Source organism: Mugil cephalus, chromosome 11, assembly GCF_022458985.1.
Source record: "Mugil cephalus isolate CIBA_MC_2020 chromosome 11, CIBA_Mcephalus_1.1, whole genome shotgun sequence".
Taxonomy (NCBI): Eukaryota; Metazoa; Chordata; class Actinopteri; order Mugiliformes; family Mugilidae; genus Mugil; species Mugil cephalus.
In genome coordinates, this window is record NC_061780.1 from 25,722,636 (window position 1) to 25,737,727 (window position 15,092).

The 15,092-nt window shown below is 41.3% G+C and overlaps 1 protein-coding gene across 11 annotated transcripts in view; it reads left to right on the forward strand.

Annotated features, from left to right (window-relative positions):
* syngap1b (synaptic Ras GTPase activating protein 1b) overlaps positions 1-15,092 on the forward strand; it is a 163,578-nt gene that overhangs the window by 58,166 nt on the left and 90,320 nt on the right. For all 11 annotated transcript variants that reach the window (XM_047598696.1, XM_047598697.1, XM_047598693.1 and 8 more), the window contains exon 3: positions 11,436-11,541. In XM_047598696.1, the coding sequence (XP_047454652.1) occupies positions 11,436-11,541 (106 nt within the window). The remainder of the gene's footprint in view (positions 1-11,435; positions 11,542-15,092) is intronic.

The window sequence follows — 15,092 nt, forward strand, 5'->3', positions numbered from 1 at the left end:
CAGATCGCGTGTGTGCTCCTGCTAGGGGGAAATTTATTTCTGTATTTGTGCAGATGCGCTGCCATATTTTTGTCATTATTATCACATTCCTGCTCGTACCTGTGCAGGTTCTTGTGTTTTTTTTTTTTGTGTGTGTCGGAGCGGCTGTTAGACGGCCAGCGGTGTTTGATTACCGCCCTGTTTAGAAATAATGGATTGCTCAGTTTTCGCAGCATTACCCACTCTGTTTCTTTCAGTCACGCACTTTATTTCTCCACACGAACATGTTATTTCTTCCTCTTCCTTTCACACACACACATGCACACACACTCACACACAGTCGTGTCGTCTGTAACACACTCCCCTGCTCCTCACAGCTGGGCCTGAGGAAGCAGTAGTGACATATGGGCGAGCCAGCCTGCAGCATCGCTCAACTCAACCTGCCAAGCCCAACAATAACACCCTCCTCCCTTCACATCATGGCCCTCCCTCATTCCCTCATTCCCTCATTCCCTCATTCCTTCCTCCATCCTCAAACTCAGCCACCGTCCATCTCTTCCTCTTCCCTGATGCTAAGACTTGCGTTGGCCTTGTGTGACATCTAACTGAAACCTGACGAACAATCTTAATCTTAACTGATTGCAATGAAACGTGGATCGATTTCAGTCCTGTGACTTGCAGGTGTTTATTAATTTACATTTCAAATCAAATCAGTTTACTTGTAAAGCACATTTAAAAACAACCAAGGTTGACCAAAGTGCTGTACAATTCAAAGATGACAAATTACGAACAGGTGCAGAGCACAATAACACAGCCAGGAAAATCAAGACGAAAGGACACACATGGGGAGACGGCGCCGGAGACTAATCAAGGACATTTAAAGGCCTGGGAGAACATGAAAGTTTTAAGATTGGCCTTAAAGGTGGTTACAGAGGAGGAGCATCTGATCGCGAAGGGTAAGCTGTTCCACAGCTTTGCGGCGGCTGTGGCGAAGGCACAATCACCCTTTTCCTTGTAGCCTAGATCCGGGGGACAGTCAGGAGCAGCTGATTTAAAGATCTAAGAGATCTTGGGTTGGAGACGTAGGAGAGTAGGTTGCAGATGTATTGGGGCGCTAAGCCATGTCCTCAACTCAAAATCTGTTTGGTTAAAGCACCAGTCTGATCAACACTTATTTTATGCTGCAGAACTGATTCTGAAGGCCTCTGACAGCTGAAACGTGATTGGATGAGAGCTTTTATATGAAAATACACATTTGGAAGCAGAGCAACCGGGGTTCAATCTATGAAAGGAAGCGAACAGAACATTTGGAATTAATGGGTATTCATGGAAAGTATAATTAAGCCTGTGATTCAGATATTTTTCAGGCCAGCAGAGAAGTCCTTGCAGGCCCTGACGGACGACCACTGTACTAGATGCACTGTTCTCTGTTTCAAATTCAAAAGCTTGTAGCTGGTGTAAACACAGACTTTTCAAACGCAGCATCACCATCAGTCGCACGACAACATCATGTGATTTTGATGGAAAGAAGTCAGGGAAATGCTACTGGAACTCGGAGGATGCATTTTTTTTCTTTTCTTGCCTCGCTAAGAGTCTGGTCCATCTGGTCCGTTTGAGCATCCAACATTTGTTCCAGGATGAGACGTGTGCTTCCTAGGGGTTCATCAATGATTTGGCAAGATCGTTTATTCTACACGGGAGATTTCCAGATCTTCTTCAAGCGTCGAGACAGACGCGTTTCTAATTTTTGTTATATCACAAAAGTCAAAAATGAAAACTTGTCTCAGTTTTGGCAGATAACATTTTCACATGACTGACACTTCGTTTATCTACATCTACAATGTTTCCTGTACATTATCATAAATGTAACAATGTTCATATCATGTGAAAAACCCTTCAACTTCAAAAATAGCTAGATTATTGCTGTTCATAACCATCCCATAATTTAGATTGGATTAATAACCAAAAATTAAAAATAAAACACTACATCAGAGGAACATCTCATCATTAGACACAACCATAAATTGTGTTTTGTATATTTTCTCTAGTACTCTTTTATTGTGGTTGTGTTGCAACCTTGTAACTGAAAATCTATGATGAGCTCAGACTTCACCAGATGTGACGTTGCATCTTCTACATTAAGTCACCCCAGTGTTAGCTTGCTAAACTCTTAGCCCTTATGTTTCCTGCAAAAGTTCTAAACAGGTTCATTTTAACTCTTAACTCGTTTGCTTGTGTGTTTACTTCTTCTATGTTAACTTTTTCACTTCTTGTTTTCAGTCAGTATTATTTGCATTTTAGAGGTTATACATAACAGCATACTGCAGGCAAATGCTGTCTTTGAAGCAGGGGGTTAACGATCAGGCATAACATTAGGACCACCTTGCTAATATTTCGTAGGTCTCTCGTGTGCCTCTAAAACAGTGGCAGTGATTCATCAGAGAATCGACATGAGTCTTCTGAGGGTGTCCTGTGGTGTCTGGAAACAGGATATTGTTAGTGGGGGGGTTTGAGGGGATTGGGTTTTTTTTGTGTGTGTCGGTGTCAGACTGCATCCTGCTGCTGTCAAGGATTGTCTTTTCTGTGGGGTGGGGGGGCCTGGTCTGGTCTAGGTTGGTGAAAATGTCTAAGTAAAATCCACACGGATGAATGGCAGGTCTAGAGGTTTTCCAGCAGAACATTGGTAAATTGTAAATGGTATTGCTTTTATATAGCACCTTTCTACCTAATGGCACTTAAAGCACTTTTATAGTCACAGAAGCATCAACCCATTCGCTCACACAAGCACACACACATCCATTCACACAACTGCACAACTGGGGGTTCAGTGTCTAGCTCAAGGACACTTCGAGCCTCTGGTTCAAAGCCTACTGAGCCACAGCCACCCAGTATTAAATTTTAGCCACGTGAACCCGTGTTTTGTTTTATAATTATGACTGTAATGTGGAAATAGTGCCTTTCCGGGAAGTACCTGAGTAATTCTGATGAAATCGATGTAAAGTTAAAAGGTTGATTTTGTCTGTATTGCAACGATTCTACCTCTGCTTTGATTTGCTTCTTTATCCCCTCCGTAAACGAGCTGGACGTGACTTGAACCGTCTTGACCTTTAGAAAACTCCTTGACTTGACTTAACATAACTGATACTGTGATCCAAGCAGGTGTTTGGTGAAGCCAAAGTTCTTTATAAAGCTGTTGTTTTTCAGTCTTTTTACAACCACCACTTCTTAATCTTTTTTTTTTTTTTTGTCCATGCTGCCAAGTCAAACACTATAAATAGCCTTTAGCAGATACTGTCCGAAAGTATGCGCCATTATCCCAGTTACACCAATTACTGCATCTGTCCCCTCTCCTTCATGCCAGACATCTTTCCTGGCCTTTTAGTGTTCGTCCATTTGGAGCACATTAAAGCGTCACTTTATTTCAAGCATACGGCGGAGTTCTTTTAAGAGTTCTCAGTGTATGGTTTGTTCAGTCCACTCAGGTCTAATGGACGTTGCAGGTACTTTCCTGCCCCTCACAGAAGTGCAGTTTATTTTTTACCGCTGCTATTTTGCGCTTTAAGTATGATTGTGAGACATACATGCGCCGTGTAAAGTGGTTAAAAGTGTCAGCCTCTCTGTGGATGCTGAGCGCAGTCATGTCAGCCTCCTCTACCGACTCACGGCAACCCCAGAGCCAGTCTTATGTCACATCTCCAGCTGCGCAACCAGCAACATCTGACCAAATCAAATCCTGCCTCACACGCACGGAAATGTAATAGCCTCCAGGTGTTTTGCCTGTCCCCACCCCCCCTGCTGGCAACGGTGGTGGGATTCTTCTTGGTGGGCTGAAGTGTTGGGGTCAGGCAGAGAGGTATTCTTATCCATGAGTCAAGTTGTCAGTGATGAATTGCACTGGGCAGGGCAGCAGGAGGGGAGAGAAGGAGTGGGGCTTGTTCTTGTTCCAGTAGATGTGACTGAGGGAAATTACCATATTTAGCTTCTTGTAACTGAACAGTGTTGACATCTAGATCAGGGGTCTTCAACGTTTTTCAGGCCAAGGATCCCAAACTGATGGAGAGATTAAGTAGTGACCCCCCTACCTACTATATGTGTTCTATATTAAACTCTGCTCAGTTATAAATATACATTATTATTAACATTTTGCATTTGATATTGATTGATTGATGCTATTGAAATATTATTTTTTCTGACTGACGCAAACATAAACATATATATGTCATGCACTGTTAGCTTCTCTTGTGCTAAAAATTAAAAATTAAAATAATATATAAAACATCTAATCAACCAAAAATTTGCGAATGCCCTGCAGTACCTCTGCGGAGCACCCAGGGGTCGCTGTTGAAGACAGACATCAATTAACAACATTGTGCATTTATGTAAATAAATAAATAAATAAAACAGTATTTCACTTCTTTCTTTTTCTGTTAAAATATAATTTGTGAAAACAAACATTGCCTGAAAAGGCGTAGGCTGAGGCTGATTTTGCCCTTTTTAAATTAACATTATCTGTCTGTTAATTTTAAGATTTATACAGAACAAAGCGTGTAAATTCTACAGCCAGAAAACTGTTAATGAGCACATTAATGTTTATAATTCAGTTTTATATTTATTAATAATATTATTTTGAACAAGTTTTTAATAAAGTCTATTAACTGTGTTTTTATTTCTAATTCTAAATTATTCCATAGAGTCACTCTGTAATTGATATATAGTACCTCCTTGTTTTACATTTGTTTGCACAGGGTCTGGGTGGTATGACCAAGTTTTTTTTTGTTTTTTTTTTTGTTTTGTTTTTATGCATAAAAAAAAAAGAAAAAAATACCAGTATTTGTTATGAACCAGTATACCGCCCAGTACCTTTGCTTTTGTATACTGGATCGAGTCTGAAACACCATCTGGAAGCAGATTTTATTTACTTTATACAAAATTTTAACAGTTTTGCAGTTCACAAGGTGAATTTTTGGACGTTTCATACTTAGAAACCACAGTCTAATGTAAAAGACAGAAGCCTCAGCTCAGCAAACGTGTGTTTTGTAACCTTCTCACAATTCACACTGTAGATAAAAGTGAGCTCAGACCATTTGTCTCCTCTGGATTCCATGGCAACAGCTGAAAAATCTGGACAGAGAGAAGCATCACTTTAACCCTGCTGAAAATCACAGCTATCCCTCCAACAACAGTAAAACCATTCAGTGAGATTACCTGCTGTATGAGTTTGCTACTCCTCCATACTCCCCCTCCCAGTTCCTCTTTCAAGGAGTCTGAGCTGGCGCGGGGCCCAGTCCAACATTACGAAACCGCTTTGCTTAGCACGTATATTTAGAAAGGCTGCATGGTCGCAGCCAGAGCTACAGTCAGAAACTGCGGCTTTAATTCCCGATCTACGTCGAGCTGGTTGAATGTGAGGTTAATTCAGGTTTACTGGCACTCATTGGCACTAAAGCATATTCAATTAGTTGAACAGAGAGCTCAGCCACTCTCTGCTGCTTCCTACATTAATCTGGTGGAGAGAATTAAAGGAGTGTTAGAGAAAGGCTGCGTGCACTGACAAGACTTGGATTTAAATGGAAGCAGAATGCAATGAAAATAAAGAGGCTGGATTTTAGATTGAGGTCTGTGGCTTTTCGTTTTATTTTGTGGGTGAAACAATTCCGCCATTTATACCACTGTAACTTTTAGATTTTGGTTCATGTAACCTCAAAATAAATGAAAAGGATATCTAAACAAGAAATGCACACTCACTTGCCACTTTATTAGGTACACCTGTTCAATTGCTTGTTAACACAAATAGCTAATCAGCCAATCACATGGCTGCAATTCAATGCATTTATTCATGTAGAAGTAATCATGACGACTTCCTGAAGTTCAAACCAAGCATCAGAATGAGGAAGAAAGAGGATTTAAGTGACTTTGAAAGTGGTCTGGTTGCTGGTTTCAGATGGGCTGATCTGAGTATTTCAGAAACTGCTGATCTACTGGGATTTACACACACAGCCATCTCTAGGGTTTAACAGAGGATGGTCCTTGTTGATGTGAGAGGTCAGAGGAGAATGGGCAGACTGGTTGGAGATGATAGAAAGGCAACAGTAACTCAAATAACCACTGGTTACAACCAAGGAATGGAGAAAACCATCTCTGAACGCACAACACGTCCAGCCTTGAAGAAGATGGGCTACAGCAGCAGAAGACCACACCGGGGGCCACTCCTGTCAGCTAAGAACAGGAAACTGAGACTACAGTTCACACAGGCTCACCAACACTGGACAATAGAAGACTGGAGAAACGTTGCCTGGTCTGATGAGTCTCGGTTTCAGCTGTGACATTCAGATGTCAGGGTCAGAATTTAAACAACATGAAAGCATGGATCCATCCTGCCTTGTATCAACAGTTCAGGCTGGTGGTGGTTGTGTAATGGTGGGGGGGGTCATGGTTTAAATGCCACAGTCTATCTGAGTATTGTTGCTGACCATGTCCATCCCTTTATGACCACAGTGGACCATCTTCTGACGGCTACTTCCAGCAGGATAATGCACCATGTCACAAAGCTCATATCATCTCTAACTGGTTTCTGGAACATGACAATGAGTTCACTGTACTCCAACAGCCTCCACAGTCACCAGATCTCAATCCAATAGAGGAACCTTTGGGATGTGGTGGAACAGGAGATTCTCCTCAGAGATGTGCAGCCGATAAATCTGCAGCAACTGTGTGATGTCATCATGTCAATATGGACCAAAATCTCTGAGGAATGTTTCCAACACCTTGTTGAAAGTACGACATGAAGAATTAGGGCAGTTCTGAAGGAAAGTGCCTGGTGACTGTACTTCAGAGTTTAAAATAAATTAATAAATTACTCTGATGCCTTTATTCTTTATGAAGCTACGATTTGAAATACTTAACATTTTTTTTAGGTTTACCAGACACACTAGGGTGTATTTGCACTCGGTTTCGGATCGGTATCGCTGATACCAACCTGAATTTTACTTAGTATCAGATTGGAAAGGAAATCTGTGGTATAGAGCGTCACTAATATTCAGTTCCTACCAGAGAGTCCACAGAAGTTTCTTCCACAAGAGCTTTGTAGGCAGGAGATGTTGGGCTACATACCAACTAAAACAAATGTGAATTTTAGTTTCTTTCTTTCATGAACTGAATAGTTGCCCAGTTCAACTTGGCAGCAGAGCTTGTAGTAAATCTATAACGCCCTGGAGACGTAATAATCTTTAGGTAAATTGATACTCCAACGTGCTGCAGAGGCTAACTGCTAGCAATGCTAACCACTTGATAAATGGCTAAATGCACCAACAAAAACAGAGCTCACTGAATTTAGATATTGTACAGTTCACGCTCATTGCATCCTCCAGTGGAACTCAGAAATGGAAACTACTTAATATGGTTTTTCATCGAGGAGGTTATGCAGTAATATCATCACAGCAGGTAATATGTTCCCAGGAAGCGGTGCACTGCAGCGACGCTTTGTGCTCTTTGGTTGCACAAATTGCAAAGTAGAGTGTAATCACATTGGCTTTTATGATTTATGATGCTTGTACCTGATTAAGTTGGATAAAGAGACTCATAAACAGAATCCTCGTTCTGTGATGTGACGCATCCTTTCGCTCGGCTGGTCTAACTCGATTACTCCAGCGGAGATGTGATATAGTATGAGCTACTGTGTGTGTTCCTTCCTGTCAGGTGTGATGCAACTCTACGGTGGTAGTGAACAATATTAGGAGCGCGATGCTGAGCAGTGTCTGCATTCAGTTTTTTACGCGCTCTCCCCTTTTAATGGACCAAATGGTAGTTCTGTACACCTTCACAAATACAGCCAACTCCCACACACACTCTCACTCTGCCAGTCTTTTATCTTAACAGAGCTCCTGTAGGATGAGCGCCACCCGGCTGTCTTGAGGGACATATGGCTCAGTGTGACCTGCCAGTGTCCTTCACTGTGGCTGGCTTGGCCCCAAAGCCCCCCTGCCCCCAGGCTGCACTACCCTGCACTGTTCTCTGCAGTCACTATCACCTTCTGACACTGGGTTTCTGTGTTCACACCAGCTCTTTATACCCCAACACTGCAGAGGCAGACGCTAGACTCACAAGTAGCTGTGTGTTGTATGGGAACACAAATAAGGCTGCTGCTGCTATTTCTACAGAATCCTTGAGTTTATGTTGGTAAAAGGGGGAACTGAACGCTGTCGCCAGGTAGCCAGTCTATCACAGGGCTGAGAACCCACACAGAGAGACAAACAACCATTCACACGCACACTAACGGCTGGTTTAGAATCACCAATTGACCTAACGAGCACGTCTTTGGACTGTGGGAGGAAGCCGGCGTGAGGACTCAAGTTCTTAGTTCAACCAGTTCACTGAGCAACTTTTAGAAACATTACAGAAAAAAATGGTACTGCACTTAAATGTGACTGCTAGCTTTCTTCTTCGTTTTCTGTATTAGAACATTACTGCCACCTTGTGGTCCGTATGCGTCACTCGGGTTCGAACATTTTAACTAAAATACTCAAAAGGAAATAATGCATCTTTTCCCATATGTTAATCCTTTAGTAACTCATTTATTATACAGCCGGAGCACGAGGAATTATTCAACATTTATGAAAGCTGCAATAATCGGAATGATATTTTTGAGGATTTATAAGGCTGTAAAACTAATGTAGTCCTACTGTGTAATATACAACAGTTCAAACATGAGTTCTGTCTTCTACGTCTTCTACGTGTGTGTTTGAATATGATTATGATTCTTGTATCTGGTCAGTCACCACATAAAGCAGCGTCCAGTTGAGTGTTATCAGTTCCTAACGGAGAAACTCCAGTCCAGCTTCATTCATTAATTTTTATGTAACTGCTTGTCCTCTGGAGGGTCACGGGGAGCTGGAGTCTTTCCCAACTCTGGACAGGTCTCCAGTCTGTCTCAGGGCTAACACAGAGATACAGACAACTATACACACACACACCTACGATCGATTTAGAACAACCAATAAACCTTCGGATGGCGGGAGGAACCCGCAGAGTATCAATTCTTACCATCACAACACTGCAGCTTTCTGCAGTAAAAAATACTGTTTGTGTTGGACTTCCAGACTAGCCTTCTGCTATATATTTGTTATTTAAGTTGTTGCATGCTGTGGTGTCAAACTGGAGTGTATTATACTGAGAGATGCTCCTAAAGGCCCAGACACACCAAACCCACATGTAAGAACTACCAGCAAGACCAAACAGTTGCATTTAAACACAGTGCAAAGTCTAACCTGCTACCTGTTCATACCAGCGGCTGCAGTAGTCTGCATCAGTCAAAGGGGTAAACTGGAAGGAGCTAGGAATCTAGGAAGAGCCTCTGCTGAATCATAAAATGAGGATGAAAAATGAGAAGAGGCTTCTGCGTTCGCCCTCTTGACCTCATCGTTTTCTTTCATCTCTCTTATTCTCGTGGACACAGCCAGTCATAGTGATCTCCCTCACTCACGCTCTCCAACAGCCTGGATTTCCTCAGACTGGTGCCAACGATGCACGGCACAAAGCCAGACCCGGGGTCACAGATGTTTATTGACCGTCTGACCCCAGCAACAACATTAACGCAGTCCAGAACAGCTATGTGAATAACTACAGCCCAGTAATATAACTAATTAGACTTTATAATGGGAAGGTTTTTAGGATAAGTGGGGAGCCAGTCAGAGTCTGACAAAAAGTATAATTTTTCAAACAAAAAGAAATATTTTAAATGGTTACAGCAAATAAAAATAACAAATCACAACAAAATTTCGCTTTTTTTATATTTCTTTTCTTTTATAATCTGCACGAAAAGACCCATTCCAGTGTTACAGTCCATTTATTTGTCCATTCTGTTCATTTTCAGTCATTTTCAAATTCCCACCCTACAGACAACCAGAAAACAATATTACTTCCTGTTGCGATGTAACAACAAGTAATGAAGAAATAAACACTTCACCTCCCATCGGTAGAAGTCCAATGCACAAGTCAGTCGGTGGTTTTCACATCTGTTAATGTTATTGGGTTAACTTGGGGTCGCAGGACGTCTCATAGACTTTAGTCATGCACAAGGGACATTACTTGGTCAAAGTAGCTGAACTGCACATGAAAAAAAAAAAATAGGAAGAAGAAAAATGCATGTAAAAACACTAAAATAAAATAAAATTATATTGTGATAATAATAATAAAATAAATACAATAGGATACAATAATATGAGCACAAAATCATAAATATGTGAAGGAGGCTGCATTTATACAAATTAACCAGAGATATCAATGGGAGTAAATACAAACATAAAGGAAGGATAATGATAAGGTGCAATGAGATATGGATGGAGTTATCTTTTGTAAATCTAGATTGACTGGATTCAGGGCTCTTTATTTACTTTCGGCTCCTGTTTTCCCTCTGCTTTGGTCTCCACCACGTCTTTAAACCACGATCTGAATCACATTCTGGTCTGTTGTGCTCTGGTAACGGACAAATGAGGCTAAAACTCTAAATACTCACAGGGTCTCAAGCAGCTTCACACTGCGTCTTACTGAGAAGAATCTCACTGTGATGTTTCTGTTGTCACTTTTTATTTCTTTGTGTATTTCTCGGCGTTCTGGGGCTCAGCGTCAACAAAGTACCAGCTCTGGTGTTCATCCAGGATTTATAGGTCTGTACTTTACAGAGTGTAGCTGAGATGTTTCAGAAGGACCAGAATCTCTGATTAGAGCGACAGCGTCTCCCATTTATTTCCCCTCAAGTCTCACTTTTATGAATTCAGGGACCGTGGGGCCAAACGTGGCAGCGCTGTGAAATGTGGTTTATATGGAGAGAGACTTATTTTATCTTTTCTTTTTGTTTTCAGCTGCTCCAGATCAGATGTGATACATCATTTAATAAACTTCTTTCTTGCTTTTGCTTCAGCTGAACGATGTGACACAACTTAAATGATTTCTCGGATGAATTTTTTTACCAGGTTCATGAGTTCATGTGTGATTTTGGAAACTTTCCCGTCACTAATTAGACAGTTTAACTTCAATGTCTTAAGTCTAATTTTCAAACAAACACTTCTGTTTAATGCTGTTTTATTATCTTTATTATTATTTCTTCTCTTTTTGAATGTTTAATATTCACATAAGAACTGAGGAGGAAATTCAGAGGTAGAGAGGAGTTCATTATCGTAGGTTTCTTGTATTTTATTAAACTTTATTTTTCTTCTTCACAATAAAAAATCAGAACGTGTTGGAAAAAAAAAGATGCATTGGGGCAAAACAAGTTCAGAATAAAAAATTTAACATAAAAACAACTCCCATAAAAACATAGAATGAACTCAGCGGTTCCTCCGAAACAACAAAGAGGAGGACAAAGAGTTTTAGCTGCGCGCTGATATTCTGCACCAAACTTTGCGCGTACTTTTGCAGCAGTGTGTGTTTGCGTGCTGACCTTGTGCTCCCTCCCCGTGCAGGTACACCCTTTGCTGATGCGCGAGAGGCGCTCAGAGTCTCACAGGAACAAGCTACTGCGACGGACAGTCAGCGTTCCTGTGGAGGGAAGGCACCATCCCGAGATGGGTGAGCAGACAAAACTTTTTTAACTTTTTGTGTGTGTGTGTGTGTGTGTGTGTGTGTGTGTGTGTGTGTGTGTGTGTGTGTGTGTGTTCCTGAAGTGGTTTCGCTGTGACAGAGAACAGAAACCTCATTCCCTGAAAACAATCACTTCCACATTCCAGCTGAGGCATGTATCTGGCTTCAGCACTCTCAGTCAAAGTTACATTTTGCTTTTTCTGTTTCCTCTTCCTACTGTCTGCTGTCGGTCTGGGGACGGTGACGGAAAGAGAGGAAACTTTTTAGTAAATAGTTTGGATGATACCCACGTGATTTGAATGCTAAAGGCTTTTTTTTGTGTGTGGATTTTGGAGTCATGTTGGAAGCCATCTTTAGGAGAGAAAACAGGAGGGAGGCTTTTAAAGCTCCTTAGCCAGACATCAACTCCTTTTCACGTTTCCGCTCCTCACCTTTTCACAATGTCTGCTGCTTCTTGGCAGTTTTGATTTTCAAAAACATTAGCACCTGTATTACTTAAGGTTAGCCTGCTCTTAATACTAGAGTAGTTGCATAGCAACAGAAATGATGTAAAGCCCTGGGCATCCTTTGAGCTGTCACTCTCTGTGTTAGCAGCATCGCTCACAGCAGCTCTCTGTGTCTGAGCACAGATAAAAGCTTTTCATCTGATCGGCGCTTGAGGCCGTTGTTTTCTTTGAGACTCGCTCCTCTTTTGTCAGTTTGAGTGATTCAAAAGTTATTTTGCCTGGAAATGAAGTGCGTGCATTGATTACTGCATTATTTTTGCATATACCATAGACTGTATATAAATATGGATACCACATCCCCACTTCCTTGCAGCGGCCAAACTGATGCTATTATTTCTGAGTATACAACACCACTTTACTATAGTGTTTCTATAGCGTCAAATAACTAACTAAAATTAATCTTATCCCTTAGATGCATGACCTACCAATACCTACACTCTTCCATGAGCGAGGTCAAAAAGGACCCCAATTATAATGAATGTGTTTTATACTTTATTTACTTAAGTAATTTCTTGCATATTGGTGAAAGAAGATGTTATTTATTGTATTTTGGTCAAAAAAGGAGTTATTTCATGTTTTACAAGTTCATTTATCACTTTTTATTCACATTTTATCACAAAATATATTCTAGAAAGGTATAAAAGGGTAATGATCCCAACACGAGAATGATTTCATATTTTACGTAATAATAACAATAATAATCTATAATAATTTATATAGCACTTTTTTAAATACCCAAAGACTACTGAGGTAGTTTACCATCACCACCAGTCACAGCTGCCCTTCATCCACTCACACAGTCGCACAAAGTGGTAATTTCATGACACATTACTATCACGCAAAATTCCCAAATGTGGAAAATATGTTAATATTTTATAACGGCACATATATTTTGAGGTATGGTACGGGAACGTTGCTGTGTAAAAATAACCCTCAGGGTGGTGAGACCGCTGGTGTTAGATGTGTAGAGCGACAGTAAATGTTTACCTGACAGTCACAGCTGATAGAAATCTTAGGATAGCTAGGGTTAACCTTTGATGCTGCATAGAAAATGAATGGAAATGTAGGTGAAAGTGTGGCAATTACTTAAAAATATAACAATTAGATACAAATCCAAATGGCCTCATGTCAGAGACAACTTGTTTTAGGAATACAATACATTTTTGACCCCACTTATACATCGTAAGCTTATAAGAAAAAGCTGAACACATGAACATGGGTTTGTGTTTAACCCAAGACCCGCCCACTAACATGGAGGGGGTGGAGCTTATGACCTATACTGCAGCCAGCCACAAGGGGGAGCTCTACTTGCTTTGACTTCACTTTTAAAGGAGCTGTTCGGCCATCCATCTTCATACGGTCTCTGTCTCATGTTTTCAGACTCGTCTTTTAATCCCACCTCTGCGTTTATAATTTACTTTATGAACTCAACTCTGACTCCGTGAGACTGACCCTCAGATTCTACAAACTTCTCTCTCAGCTATTTTTAAGGGTCTCCCTGGCGATGTCCTCCATCTATGATTCCACCGCCGCCGCTTCCTTCCTGCCCAGCGGTGCTGAATCGACCGGATACGTGTTTTTTGTTCCGCTGGGCGTCTGTCTGACCTAAAAGCCGTCAAGCGGTGACACATGAGTTGACGCGGTCCCGCTGCACTTTGACACGTGCTGACGCTGCGGTTCTCGTTCATGCATCGCCATCACATTCACGTGTGTTAGCTCGCTGCACTACAGACCATAATGCACTGACACAATTGTGGGGCCATCTGTGGTGCCCACGCCCTAAAGAGCCAGAGGACGATAATGGAGCCCGGGCAATTAGTAATTATCACAGACACAATAAAGGCTGTCATAAGGATGCGCTCTGCAGGGGGTCACATGACCTACTTTATGAACTCCTTGACACATAACACTGAGCTGGTGATGGTCCAGTGAGGATGCTTATACTGTTTATAAATTTACTTACTTTTCGCTCCCCCAAAAAGATTATTATTATTATTATTGTTACAGATTTTATTTACTTAAAAACAATAAAATGTGGCAAAGTGCTGTAGAATCAGAGATACAAGCATCAGAAATAAAGAAAACCTGCTTTTATGTTGCCTTAAACTCCAAAGAATTAAAACAAAAAACTGGATCCCGGTACAACCAGAGTAAAGTGGTTCCACCTGAGTGACTTTAATTCAACGTGTGGTTGTAGGAGATCAGGGAGGATGAGTTAGATGTGTATGCAAACACTAAAATCTTACAATTAATCATTGAAGTGACCTGGTTTCAATCCCGAGCTGCAGCGTTCTGCACCAGCTGCAAGCGTCAGAGAAAGGCCTGGCAAACCGCAGCATAAAGGGAATTCCGGTAGACCACACGGGACCCTTAAAAACTTGTATAACCTTGTCAAAATCTTTAAAAGATGAAATAACTACATGGGGAGCCGGTCGTCTTCCAGGAGTCTGCGTCGTTTCTGCAGCAGAAAACAACTCTAACTCTTAAGAAGGCCTGTCAGCAACGTTTAATAGACAGCATGAGACACAGGGTGGTCTTAAATCTTAGATTAGAATAGTAAAATTAGCATATTTCATCATGGGTGGACTAAATTTTGTAATAAAAAAGGCCTCATGTAGCCACCTCAATCAGAATAGACTGATCTGATTAGAAGGATTGATAATCTGATTCAGTTTCCAGGAGAGACAAAAACATGGAAGTAGAAAAAAACAACCAGCTGATTAAACAAGTAATTGTAGTTTAATGTCTGATCTGAAGGGTTTCCATCACTGGAGAATGATTGTCAATGTACACCGATCAGCCACAACATTATGACCACTGACAGGAGAAGTGAATACAATTCAAACCATCTTGTGACAGTTCAGTGGGAAACTTTTGGACCTGGTGTTCATTCTTGTGGATGTTACTTAGACATGGAGCACCACCTAGACCAGACCAGACCAGACCAGACCAGACCAAACCAGACCAAACCAGACCAGACACCCCCATCCCAAAGCAATGACACTGCTTCATGGCAGCCACAGACACACACAC